Source organism: Strix uralensis, chromosome 5, assembly GCF_047716275.1.
Source record: "Strix uralensis isolate ZFMK-TIS-50842 chromosome 5, bStrUra1, whole genome shotgun sequence".
Classification (NCBI taxonomy): domain Eukaryota; kingdom Metazoa; phylum Chordata; class Aves; order Strigiformes; family Strigidae; genus Strix; species Strix uralensis.
This window is the reverse complement of record NC_133976.1, coordinates 23,608,501-23,623,514: the sequence shown is the minus strand read 5'-3', so window position 1 is coordinate 23,623,514 and position 15,014 is coordinate 23,608,501. Positions and strand designations below refer to the sequence as shown.

Below are 15,014 nucleotides of genomic sequence, written 5' to 3'. Positions count from 1 at the left end.
AAACCAAACATGGGCAGCTTTATTCAGACTGGAAATCATATTGTGTGTCCTTGATGCTTTCCCTTCTAGTATCCCTTTCACAAATACTTTCACTTACAAGAATATCCACTAGGATTCTCCGTTAAAATCCACTTCCTGTTAATGGGATTGTGTGAAATTTGGTCATAAACAACTAGAACGGCTACATTTTGATTCAGACATTTCCTAAGTTTGCTTTCACAGGAGTTTTTTCATTATGTGTGAATTATTTGCTCTGGGACTCTTTCTAGCAAAAGAGAGTCACAGAATCCAAGAGAAGGCACAAGGCTCAGCAGTAATACATACAAATACACAGAACAGCAGCACTTAAGAAATTTAATTTCTGTTATCACAATGATCTTGGTACATTAATACCTATATATTTATCCTAACTTTTTTAATAACAGTTTATATGTCCAGAAAGCACCCTTATAATGGCAGAGGTCTCAAGCATAGTATAGGCTACCGTTTAAGCAGTGATTTCTAAATTTGGCCCAACATTTTGTAGTAAATTTCCTTTAAGAAAGATTTCTCTTAATGATTTAAATCTCAAATAAATATACCAATATCCCTTAATATTTTTTAAATGCTTATTCATATCTAATATGAAAAAGCACATCTTACATCTTATTTGAAAGGTTTTCCCTTAAACTACTGACTTCTATTTATAGACACTGAAACCTGTAATCCCCAACCACTGCTGCAAAGAACTTTACATTTGAAAAACCACTTCATGAAAATGCATATTCATTACGAACACCACACACTATATGTCAACAAAAGTATGCTTTTAATCTACTAAAATCGCTTTCTTAAAATTAGCATCAAAACATTTATAATTTTGTTTGCATTTTTACATTTAAAAATTTTGACCTAGATATCATAACTAAGTTAAAAGATTCTACAAACAAGCCACTGCACCAAAATCACTGCTGAAATAAAACTGCTTCCTGGATATTTTTAATATTCTTTGAATTGTGCTCACAATCAATGTAAGTATCTGGTGTTCACATGAAGTAACAAAAAAAAAAAAAAGTCATATAGTCCAATGACTTCTATAGTATTTATAGGAGTAAGTTAAATATGTGAGTATATCAGAAAGGCGCAGATGTCCTCCATATTATAATGAAATTTTAGCATTTATTTCTCAAGAGTTTTCTAAATGTTCTAAATTCACCACAGTAGACATCACTGAGGAAACATATTGGCCCTTGCTCTGAGGAGCTTATTTGCCTCAGCTCTCCAAGAGCTGACTGCTCTAAGCAAAATGAAATCAGCTTCAGACTCTGAAGAGATTAAATATCACAGATATTTGGTAACTGTACCTTATAAAAATAGCTAATGAAGTCATTCCTGACCACAGTTCACACCCCAGCTGGCATGAGACAATAAATATCAGTGGGCAAAACCAGGAAGTGTGAGGTCTTTCTACTCTGAGCCTTGTTGGCAGCCTCGGAGAGGATCTTCCTGTGTACTTCATCCTTTTCTAAACCCCATGAGATGGAGGGAAGTATTCACTGACTTCTTTCAGTTTCAAGCATATACAGAAGTCCCTATTTCTTGCTCAGGATTGCTTTCCAGAATCAAATTGGAGATTGCCTCCCATGGAATAAAACCAATTTACACAAGTAGGGGAACAAAATGAAGTATTTAATGTACAAGCATATCCCTCGTAGCATACGGATGGTATCTATCCCTAGCTCCAGACTAAATCCTCCTTGAGACTCCCTTTGCCAACTCTCATAACTACTTAGTTCACTCCATAAGTGTTAAAGTATAACGGTAGTTTCAAATATGTGACAACACTGCTTAGACAATCCATGAAAAAATTATATTGTCTGTAAATTAGACTTCTTTGTAACTGTTTCTGGCATTTTTTGTCATAGTACCTTAAAAGCACCCCTATGAGGGATATTATTGTTTAAACTGGCCACAGGAAATCTGAACAGAATACAGCTCTTTCAAGCTTATCAGTGAATCTGTGATGGTGAAAGCAGCAAGGTAGGCTACGTAACTTTTGTCAATAAAGTCCACTGTATGGTATATACTCTCTAGGTCAGGTACAAAACCCAGTTCCACAGCAGTTTTCTGCCTTTTTTTTTTCTCTCTCCACTGTAGCTAGTGAGCTTTCTACACGAGGTTTAAAATGTGCCTCAACTAACTGACTGAAGAAGAAACCCCTCAAGAGCTATTAGTCCCTCTTCCAACAATCACTGGAGGGTCAGAGAACATACCAGGAAAGTATGCTTACTGCTCTGAGATACCTCCTTAAAACTATAGAGAAAAAAACATATCGTTGAGGCTGAAGAATATCATATTGATTAGCACCACCAAGCAAAATTAAAATGGTCCTTCATTATAAATCCCTAAAAATTACACTGTTCTTTATCAGGTACTAATTGGTACAAATATTAAAAACTGTTGGAATAATTTTCAAGCTTTTGCAATATTAATACACCTACCATTTGTAATTTTTCAAACATTACTTTGAAGCTCCTGTAGCCAATTATATAGTGTTATTATTAATTACAGCTTGCAGCTTGAAATACAGTGTTATCAGTAGAGTTCAGCTGCATAAATATAAAAGTAAAACTTAACATTGAATTAAACTGTTTCCTCTTTGTGAGGGTATGTTAGAATATTATGAGTTGTGAAAATGAATTTGTTAAGCTTGAAGCCAGTCTTTAAAGCAGAAGTATCTCTGGGGAAAAGGTTGTATTTCATGTACTGTATTTCTTCAGTCTTTAAGTTGCAAGATTTTTTATTCTTTTATTAAATAACATCTTGGGGAGGGCAAAAAAAGAAAGTATTCATCAGCTTATTTACGAGATATAAAAACCTTTAGCTTTATATCAAAGGTATACAAAGATTACTGCAGGAAATGTGAATTAATCTTAACAGCAATCCATTTTATTTATTTCTAAATTATCAATTAATAATTGAAGTGGAAAGGTTACACGCCCTTAAATTTTATTTTCCTGTTCAACCCTCCCCACTTCCCATTAAACTTTCATTTTATCCATTGAAAGCTTTAGAAGTCCAAAAGATATTAAGGGTAAGAAATAATCCAATAATTTGGAGAAAAGCAGAGATATAAAGCACAACTGTAGAAACACAAAAAAACTGACAAGAGACAATGATGACCCAAGAACTATGTCAAAGAAATGTCACAGACCATTCTCTATGTAAACAGTATATAACAAACTACATCGAAGCCTGAAACAATCTATATAAAGCTACTTTAGCATTCATTCAGTATATGTATTCAGTGTATGTATTCATTATACTTAGGTATATAGTCATTAATGTGACTGTAATGGTAAAATATTATGACGGATCATAAAGTAACTGCAGTCCCTTCTCAGAAAAATGCTATTAACTGCAATATACCACGATAAACTGAGTAAGTAAAGCTAAAAAACCTGTTCCCAAAAACAAGCATTCAAGGTTACACACTGATATTAAGTACACCGTTCTCTTATGGGGTAAAGCTGCTACGAAGTTCTGTCATTTTGGCTCAGTCAAAGCTCTGGTCCTGAATCATCTTTCCTGTCTTCTTTACACCTCTGGCAAGACATGGAAAACTGACTTACGAGGAAAAAAGGGTCAAGCAGAATTAAATTTCTCACCTATCCTTAATGATCAGCTACAGTTCCCTGCCTTTATCCTTTTTACCTCCTCTTCTGATAGCTTTATGTTTCACTGCCAGTACACATCAGTGTTTGTGCCAATTTTGTGTTGACCACTAGTGGGGATAAAATCTGTCACATAGCATTTCATACACTATTTGTGGATTTGATACAATTTCCAGTACAAACATTGCACTAACAGAGCAAGTACTCTGACCCCAAAAAGATTTTTCTGAACTACATGTTTTTGTATTCTGTAAAAAGTGAAGAAGGATCCCATGATTTTCACTCTGATGGTATATCCATTTGGTATCTAATAGCATGGAGAATGAACCATTAAAAGAAGTCTGATTAGAGACTTTCCAACATTTATTTTGCCAAACATTAACAGCAAAGTAAACAGAATAGTGATATTCAGCATGACAGTTTAATGAGGACTTGGTAAAATGTGATTCCTTCTTTTCCCCTTTATAGTTTCTCTTGGTGAGACAAGTTTCACTTTAATGCTTAAATTTAAGCATTATCATTTTGTATGAATTCATTCCTTTGGCCAATGTACCAAAATTATTTGATCACGATGCCAAAATTATTACAGCGATATCATTGATTAACTTTGTAATGGGAGTAGGAAATACTATAAATTTAATCATTGTCTTCAAACACTAATGCATGGAAAAATGCATTTGAATAAGTACCATTCCCTATTCTCCATACAATCATTGTCACGTAAAATATTTAATTTCCAGCTCTGCTCTGTCCAAGACAGGATCTTTGTCATTAACATGAGAGCAGATTTTGGTATGTAATATATTCTGTGACATGTCAGGGTGGCACCACTTTGACCTTTTCAGTATTCCACATTTCATTTGGGAGCCTTCCTTTCTGCGTCTGTTACTGATTAAGAAATAGAAGTTGAACAGTGGGCCAAACAAACTGGAAATTAGAGGCAGAGTCAAGCTCATGACAAATAAGTACCTGAAATTATAAGTACATTAAATTAATCTCTATTTTAAAAAACATATTTAAAACCCTACCCCTTCTTAATTCTTAAGTGACTGGAGAAAACTTTTAAAAAAACAAATAAACAAAAACCCAAAAAAACCCCAACCTTTCCTATTTATATTTTCAAAGCTGCTATCTCACATGTCCTCTCAGGCACTGAACATTTTTCAGAAATGAATATATCAATTTCTTTCACATCCTTTCCTCAAATATATTGCTTTCCATTATGCTTATCTTCACATTCATTTTGCTTCCAGTTGTTGGTTACTTATCTTGAACAGGATGTAAAGTACTCAGAAAGGAGTTCAGCTGTCCTATGCATTTTTATGCCAGCAGTACAAGGGGAACCTGATTAACTTAACACCCAGTTTATTAACATAGAGCTGGTAAGTTTTGCTGGTTTGTGTGTGGTCTTAAACTATGTGATGATTTTTATAAACCTACCTAGACTCTATAGTCTCAGATCCCATAATTAGATGCTATTTGAACTTTCTATTTTAAAAGCGTTTCCAGACCTCTGGTTCAAGTGAAAAGTCTGAGGACAGTGGATAATAGAATCAGGCTGGAAGGGACATTAAAAAAAAAATCATCCAATCCACCCACCTACCAGCCCCAAGGAAGAACTAAGTAGACTTAATCCCTGGGCAGGTGTTTGTCTAATGCATTCTCCCTTATCCTCAGCAATGGAGGCTCCAAAATGTCCCCAAGCAAGCTGGTCTAATGCTTTAATGTCTAACCACTAAAAGGGGCTTCCTTCTGATCTAAACGGAATCATACTAGAGATTAATTCCGTTATTTCTGTTCACATACACTGTATTTGGATGAGCAAGTGGTCCTCCACCTTTCTGTAAAAGCCATTTCTCTATTTGAAAACATTGCTTTCCATCACCTTCCCTTCTTTGTCAATTCTTCAGGCAAACCTTGCTCAGTCACTCCTCACAGACAACGTTTTCAAGATTTGCGATTGTCTTTGTTCTTGCTTGAGGAGTCTCTCACCTTTTGTGAAGTGAGGGTCAAAAACTGTACTGAGTCAAAATGAGGCTTCACAACTGCCAGGCAAATTGGAGGATTACTCAAATTATTTTACAGATGGTACTGGAACCATCTGCATGTTCCAGTAAAACATAAGGAAAATAGGCAGGTTATCATTTACTATCATTCTCAGATCATTTTTTGAGATAGCATTTTCTGACCAGTCTTTCTGTATTCCTCATTGTGCAGATACTTCTTGTTGACGCACAATGCCTTGCATTTGTCTCTTAGATTGCATACTATTTTTTCAGACCGTATCTTCAAGTTTGGACTCTAAGAATCTCTTCCAATACAATCCTAGTCCTTCCAAGCTTGAAGTCATCTCCAGATTTTACAGGCATATCCTTCATTCCAAGTCCATCTGGACTAAACATGAAAATATTGGCTAGTACCTGATCCAGTATAAACCCCTGCCAAATACCACACAACACATTTTTCCTTTTAAACAGAAATCATTGCTAATTACTGTCTGAGCAAAGTTTTCTAAATAGGTCTGCACCTAGCCTATGATATTTTCACCTAAGTCACAATTCCCAAATTGCTTAAGACAATATTGTATGTGGCAGCTGAGATAACTAAATTCAAAAGGCATGACACCAGGTTCTTCTTCTCCAGCTATAAAGCTATTATCCTGTCAAAAAAAATTATTAGATAGTTTTGATACTATTTGTTCTTGACAATTCTGCACTGTGGTTACATATGATTTCCCTGATTATTTATTTCAACATTTTTCTAGGAATTAAAAATTTGATTTATAATTTCCTGCATCCCTCTGCTTTCATTCTTCAGAATCATTCAAATCCCTGGTACCCACAATAGTGGGTAAGTTGCTGTAAGCACAGAGATTGACAAAATCAAGTTCTCTAGTAGAGAACAAAAGTCGTAAGGGGAAAAAAACAAAACAAAAACAAACAACAAACAAATGTTATTTTTTATGTTTCTTGGTATTACACAGATCTTGTAATGTTTAGGACACCCATTCATGATTTTGACTGCTTTGGATTAATATTTAATTAATCTTAATAATAATAATTTAACGAGGGACAATGGTCTTTTTTTTTATTCTAGGACTGATCAAGATCCAACTGACACAAACTCAAGTGACTGTGATCATAATGAAATCACTGTTGTCATTATTGCACCTATCTGAAGAACTCTTATATTTCTGGAAACAGAAAATGGTAAAAAAGTCCTGACCACTTTATTTGTCTACTTTCATGACTCAGCAGAACTAGCTGGGCTGCAGATGGTTTCAAAAAAAAGAGTGATTTTCAGGCAATGAAGTATTCAGGGAATGTCTGGGGCAGCCAATCTATTTGCTGCTGTATTTAACACAATAGATAAACCATGTCTTTTAGATATGAACTGTGGAAGAATTATCCATGCCTTTGCTAACTCCAGATCACATCATTGTATTGTAATCAGCCTTAGCTCTCACATGAAGACATCTAGGATCTGACAGCATTGATTAGAAGCTAGAAACGGAATATTTATTAATTAACCCACCGAGCATATTGTATACACCAGTTCCCTAATTGCATGGATGGCTGTGTTTTTGTCTTACTGCCAAATTGTTGCGAGTAATCAGTAACATTTATGATTCAAGCATAAGTACATGAAACACACATGTACCTCCCTAAATGATTAAGATGGTCTCTGCATTTATGTGCAATTATTGAAAAAGGAAGATACTATATTTTCTCACCCACACTGACTTGAAAGAACCAGACTTCATATGTACACACCCTGAAAGTCAAATCCAGATTAATGCAGTCTCTCTGAGGAAGGACAGGAAGGCTGTTCACAATTTTTTTTTCTTGAAAGGATATTATTTTGTGTCATTTAACACTGTACTTAGGGAAAGACCAATTCTGCCCTCTTTCAAACCACCTGCTACTTATCATCTTATTCCTTGGTGTCCAAAACCTACTGCTCTTGAGAAATAACCATTTTTTCAGGCCAGAAATAACCACAGTAGTGTGGAAAAAAAAAAAGAAAAAAAAAGATCAAAGGCATTTAAATATAATTCTCATAACAATGCCTGTATGTATATAGTACGTTTCATCCTGAAGGAAAAACAAGGAGGGTATGTCTTTGTACTTCACAGATTTTTTGTTGGTTTTCAAATTCATCAAAATTAAAACCCCTAGCTTCATCAGTGATGGAACAAGGAAAATAAGGTCTCATTGGATTATGATTTTCCTAAAATAAATTAATTTCACCTCCTCAAATCTGGCTGTAATCCAGCAGGTGGTTGGTATTTGCCCCTAACTTAGCAAAATGCTCCCCCCTTCCAAAAGGGGCAAGAGACATACATCTTTTGCCTCTCTCAAGAGTTCTTCTTAAATTACTGCCAGAACTGTCACCTTGACAGACATGCAAGCAGCAAAATCATCCATAACCCCCTCCATTTGAGTCCAGGTAACACACCTGCAGGTGTTCTGATCACTCTGCATAGTCCTAGGCAGAGCTCCACGATGGTCTGTAATCCGGCAGCTACAAATACAAAACCTGATAAACATACACTCACCAATTTCTCTGGAGATCTGGGTGAAGGCCTCCACACCACTCTCTCCATAGTTGCCTTCGGAAGCCAGCGTTGAAACGTAGTTCCACCCAAGGGCCGTCACAATGTCAACCATGGCCTGTGCTTGGTAGGAGTCCGGTGGGACTACTCGAGAGAAAAAGTCGTACCTGGTGTTATCGCTCAGCTCTGGAGCTGTAGATGCATAGCTGATTTGAGGTATCTGCAAACAGAATGACAAGTCATTCAAGCCAATCTAATCCCATTTTACATCATACACTTGTATGTTTCAGGCTTAAAATAGATTATGCACAGGCATTGAGCAGAACTGAATATCTTGTTTTAATTAAATCAACTGATCAGAAAGCATTTCAGATTTTGTAAAATGTCATTCAAGTCTTATTGTATAACACCCTCACCAAGAAATAATGCATTCTGCTTTTCTCCAGATGTCATGATTCTTGACATGTAAGTGTAACAACTTCTTTTTTTGATCCTGGCTCTGATAGGAACAGGTGAAGAAAATAAAGGAAAAAAAAAGGAGGAATTCTTACTATTACTACTGAAGATGAAAAGGTTAGTTTTAATGACTGTGATTCCTAAAAATGCTACACTTAAATTTGATGAGTAAAATGTAATTATTTCCATTTCATTGTTTTGTTTATTTATGTACATGCAAGTGTGCTTTCCCATTTTATTCCTATTTTTCAAGCCTTCTCTGTTGTAGATTTTTTATTTTCCAGTTTTAATATGGTATTGTGCATGATTTAAGAATATGGAGACTACGATATCAAAAGCTATCTCATGAAAAAACACCAAAAAAAAAATTTGTCTGTATACAGTATACATATAGAGAAGGAGAAAGGTTACAAGGATGGTAATCTTTGTAGAAACCGCCACAATATTCTTTGTAGAAACAAATACACAAAAAAAACCCACTATATAACTGAAATACATTTTAAAAATAAATTTTCATAGGAAAAAAAAATGTAGGTTGATTTTCTATTAACTCTTATCTTAAACAAATGGTTTGGCAATGTCCAGAAGAAGCTGCCTGTAAGCAATATTCAATTATTTTGAGGAGTATTTTGGTGCAAGAAAGTTTAATTAACATTTATGCTAACTTAAAAGGGGAGTGATTTTCGCATTTAAAATGGTAAAACTGATTAAATAGTCACTGTCTTGAAATGAAAGATACTCCAAATATTGCATTGCATTTGTAATTTATACTAATAATAGGTGCTTAATTCATATCTTACAAAACATAAAGTAGTCTTCAAGAAAGCAATCTGAACAGAGTTCCTAAATTAATTCTGTTGAGAGCTGAATTTAGCTCTCAACATGGCAAATGCTCACTGTCATATTAGATGATATATTAGAAGGTTTCAGAGCAACCCTTCGGTCCTGTACAGTGCTTCCTCAGCAGCACAAACTAAAAAAGGAATCTGAGGAAAATATAAGGGATTCAACGAGTCTGGTCATTTACCATACCTGCAAAGACAGTGTAGACTCTTACAGCCTGAAAAAACAGTTTATAGCCTAAGGGATGGCAAAATCATTTCTCAGCCAGAAGCAAACAAAATAAACTCTTATGTATCTTGGCTATATTCTTCTTTAAGAAATTTTCTACTCACAGACACACCTCAGAATAAATAATCTGAAATGTTGTAATAATAACAAAAAAAAAAAAAAAAAAAAAAAAGGAAAGGGATTGATCTGGATCCGGATCACAGAAAAAGTAAGGTAAAGGTTATATCTCACAGAAATAAGTATTTCTAACACAGCAAAGATCCACCAAGTAAAAATAAAGGATAAATTGTCCTTACAAAACTTGCCTTGTATAAATTCCCTTTCCTTCAGAAGATGTTTGAAACATCTTTATCTCTTTACAGACAAGAGATTTTGACATGTAATAACACAATTATGCGCATTTAGAGCACATATCATTCCCTTTCTAAATTTGCCTTATTACTCTCTAAACCAGTCATCTTTTTCCAGACAGAAAAAAAATGAAGACAACCTCTATGATTTTACTCATTTTGCTCCTCAGTGTGCCATTTCACAAATAGTATGGTATTGTTGCTTTGCCGAAACTTATTTCATCAATAATGCTCATAAAAACAATACCACTAGGAGATCTTTTAGACAGATACTTTGTCACTGAAAATCTTGAAGCCTAGACCATGGAGTTATATCCATTAACTTTCTCAGTTCCTGTTTTCTTTAGGCATGAGATGAATTACAAGTCCTAGATATGTGTTTGTAGGAGAGACATTGGTTCAACACAGCGATGAGATGTTTCAGACCAATATCACTTATTTGAGGCCTTGGAAAATACAGAGAAGAGATGCTACTTTCCTACTTTTCAGCTCTTTGTTATTTCAGCTTCTTCCCTAGAGTTATTTCTAGTAACAGTGGAAGAAAACAGAAGGTAAATACAGTCCAAACCCAATACCCTGAAATTATTTGGCACACCTAGTAGGCTTAAGTCACCACTGTATTATAACTTCTGCTGACATTCTCTAAATAGCAAACCATCCCTAAGTTTTGAGAAAAATGGTTCATGCAATGGAATATGTAGTTATTTTCCTTCTTTCTTTTTGTATACTTCCCTCATGGTTATAGACAGCACTTTACATTCAATAATTTTCTCCCTAAAACTGCAGATCTCCCACTCAGAAACATCTCATGGATTTCTTTCTGTGAAAGCATTTTATGCGAAAGTAAACTTCCTTCCTTGCCTGCTTTTAAACGTACATTTGTATACAGGGGGGCACTGAAAAATAGCTTTAAAATTTGAGGATTTTGGGTATGTTCCAACAGTTATACAGTTACTGAAAAGACTTGGAACAACACTCAAAGAAATTGTTTGGCATGAGGACAAACTGTTAGGATTTAGTGGTTCAATAATCCATGAATGAAAAATATATACATGAAAATATAACAACTCTAGTTATGGACTGTAGGTTTAATAAACCATTTTACATGTCCCCGAGTACATTTTACAAGATAGAGCATAATACTGGCTAAGCAAGGGAACTGTTATGCTCTATCAATTCAGTAATATGTGTTTTTAAAACCCCCTAAATACAGACTGTATTTATACTTTAAGTTCCAATGGCCCCCTGAGACATTTTGAAAGAGACCAGTAAAGGGGGTTTATATTTCTCATTTGTATTGTGTTTGCATGGCAAGGTTTTGGTAGTGGGGGTCTACAGGGGTGGCTTCTGTAAGAAGCTGCTAGAAGCTTCCCCTATGTCCAATAGAACCAATGCCAGGTGGCTCCAAGACGGACCCAGCACTGGCCAAGGCTGAGCCCATCAGCAACAGTGGCAGCGCCTCTGGGGTAACATATCTAAAAAGGGGAAAAAGTTCCTGTACAACAGCAATTGCAGCCGGAGAGAGGAATGAGAATATGTGAGAGAAACTGTGCAGACACCAAGGTCAGTGAAGAAGGAAGGGGAGTTAGTGCTCCAGGTGCCAGAGCAGAGATTCCCCTGCAGCCCATGGTGCAGCCCATGGTGAGGCAGCTGTGCCCCTGCACCCATGGAGGTCCATGGTGGAGCAGATCTCCACCTGCAGCCTGTGGAGAACCCCACACCAGAGCAGGTGGATGCACCCAAAGGAGGCTGTGACCCCATGGGAAGCCTGTGCTGGGGCAGGCTCCTGGCAGGACCTGTGGCCCCATGGAGAAAGGAGCCCACACTGGAGCAGGTTTGTTGACAGGACTTGTGACTCCGTGGAAGTGACCCACATTGGAGCAGTTCATGAAGAACTGCAGCCCATGAAAAGGACTCACATTGAAGAAGTTTGAGAAGGACTGTCTCCCATTGGAGGGACCCCACACTGGAGCAGGGGAAGAGTGTGAGGAGGAAAGAGCTGCAGAGACAATGGGTGATGAACTGACTGCAACCCCCATCGCCTGTCCCCCTGTGCTGCTCGGGAGGAAGAGGTAGAGAAATCAGGAGTGAAGTTGAGCCCAGGGAGAAGGGAGGAGTGGGGGGAAGGTGTTTTAAGATTTGTTTTTATTTCTCATTATTCTACTCTGATTTGACTTAATAAATTAAACTAATTTCCCCAAATCGAATCTGTTTTTCCCATGACAGTAATTGGTGAACAACCTCTTCCTGTCCTTATGATGACCTATGAGCCTTTTGTTATATTTTCTCTCCCCTCTCCAGATGAGGAGGAGGAGTGCTAGAGCAGCTTGGTGGGCACCTGGCATCCAGCCAGGGTCAACCCACTACATCATTCTAGATTCCTCAACCTAAGTTTTCAAAATTAAATACAAAATGTATAACATTTACATTGTATTTAAGTGCTATATAGCAGTGTTAATAGCATACTTCCTTTTCTTTGGGGAGAAAAAAAAAAGGAAAAAATACCAATGGATTGTATAACTACATTTGAATCGGTTGTCACACAACAGCTGTCACATTCACTAAGAATGGCTAAAAGCATTCATGTTTGAATGTTCATTGACATTTTTTTTTCTATGCTTTCCTACCCTGTGGTTTGGCTGCTGCCTCCCATTAGCCTATAATCTGCTGATAATCTCTTGACTTCTAGTGGGAACTACCAGAAGACCCTCAGTCCTTTAATCTAAATCAGTGGTGGCTTCATCTCATTCTATTATCCAGTCATTGGCATTGGAAAATTATTCTGCATACTTAAAAAAAAACAAAACAATTTGGGAAATAAAGTTATAAAAAACCCCAAAAACAATTGTTGAGAACTAAGTAGACAGGCTGGGTCTTCAAGATAACATTCAAACCAAAATCAGCAGTCAAGAATAGTCCCTGTTTTCTCTTGATCTTTTTGTGTACATCTCCAAGCTGATTTAAAATTGTCTCTGAAGATCTCCCCTTCCCAGAGGATTAGAGAAGATGCAGCAGTCACTTTCAGAACTAACTACCCACAAAAAGTGACTGTGTCAGCACTTCAACAGGGGAACGAACATCTGTACGAGATAGCCACCAAGCATTACTACAGAACAGATTTCTACTCCCTGACGGAGAAGGTGTGAATGACTTCAGATGTGCCAAAGGCAGCTAATGTAACTTTTTCATTTATTTCAGCCAAGTGGTAAACCACTGTCAGTCCCCCATACACTGGAAATAAAAGCCTCCCACCGCTCCCAAATTCAGGACTTTTCACAGGGAAGCATTACCCTGGATATGCTTGGTGGATCCAGTGCTGGGATCCAAACTCAAAAACACAGAGGTATTGTACTGTGGATAGCAAAGGAAACTACATGACATAGATTTGCCCTTCCAGTAAAGCATCTTCACCACAGCAAACAGCTCTTAGTATGCCTTCTCTTCAATGACATGCTGTCCAAGTTTTGGACAGAAGTTCACTGGAACCTCTTCTGTTGAGCTTTCAAATCCATTTGCATGCTACATTTGTCAATGTGAAGTATCAGTTGGTCATTTCAAATGCCATCTTCCTTTATACAGCCTTTCAGCTGAAAGCATGATTTGGAAGCAGAGTAGCAGGCAGTGAAATGAGCTAAGCTCATAAGAAATATGACCTGAGGATGGAATCACCAGTAATTTTGAACATTACTGATTATGAGTTACAGCAGTAACTGTGCTGTACAGTCACCCAGCGTAATGGGCTTAAATCACTCACATCTTCAGTTTCACTACCCACTCAGTCCTATCACTAACTTTAACATATCAACTAGCATTTTATTTCCCTCTTCCATTCTCTCATCACTGAGCAGTCATTGTTTAGAGGAATATTAGCAATAGCACATTAAAAAGAGTAATAAATGTAGCTAACAAATTAAAGTCAACAAGCTTTAGGTTAGTGATTGCTCAATATCAACTGGCATTTTACCAACTAATAAAGCTTGTAAAGGAGTAAAATTGCTTGAAATAAAATTTGACTGTAGAAACACGTTTTCAACTTGGTGATTTTTTTGAATTTTAAATGTCTATCATTAATCATTAATGACCCTGTCTTTTCAAGATTGTTATTCCCTCTTCTGTACAGCAAGAAAGAGTTCTTTGAGTATAAAAAACTCAGAGGTGAAATGAATCCTCAGGGCCTAGATATTGAACAGTTGCTGGATGAGAACTGAGGTCACTATATTTTAGCTATTAGTCATATTTGTAAATTGCCATCAGGCAGATCATCATCTTATCCTGCTTTCACTTCTGAAAAACGTGTCAGCCTGCAGTACAGTAATGCTAAAGTCATTCAGGGTAGACATTCAAGATTCAAAAGAGTTTGATGAAGCTTAATAACATTTTACACTATACCAGAAAAGATAAAAAATGTTATTTTTTGTTGCTAACTGTAGGAGGAGATGAAATGCACCCTGAAACTGCCCGTTTCTCTCCACTGACTATAAAGGAAGCCTGGGAGATTAAGTCAACTGTTACACACACTGGTAGAACAATACTGTAAACAGCTACATGTCTTCTGCTGAATCTCACAATCCCGCTCATTTTGGCTACACATGACTATTAAGACCTCTGTGCACAGCAACTGATCAACTTCCTTCTGCAATTTCTTCATCTTTCCATCTATGACAAAAACTGAATAGGTCACCCATGCCATCATTAGGGACCTCGTTTCATTCATATTCAGAATAAACAAACATTAATCATCCTGGGAAGATATAATACATTAAGAGTCGGTAATGCCTTTGGAGATGTGAGATGCACTGTCTAATGCTCAGAGCAGCTGAGTATGATGACACTTTGCCAACCAGCTACAAACCACCTCTGCTAGAGTTGATGTTGTGGAAGAGTTTCAGCATATGAAGTTTTCTGATTCAGCCTCCTCCTATGGATTTT

General features: G+C 36.6%; 1 protein-coding gene across 3 annotated transcripts in view; it reads right to left on the bottom strand.

Moving 5' to 3' along the window:
* Positions 1–15,014, bottom strand: part of GRM8 (glutamate metabotropic receptor 8) — a 356,584-nt gene that overhangs the window by 276,939 nt on the left and 64,631 nt on the right. For all 3 annotated transcript variants that reach the window (XM_074870103.1, XM_074870101.1, XM_074870102.1), the window contains exon 3: positions 8,212–8,428. In XM_074870103.1, coding sequence (XP_074726204.1) covers positions 8,212–8,428 — 217 coding nt within the window. The remainder of the gene's footprint in view (positions 1–8,211; positions 8,429–15,014) is intronic.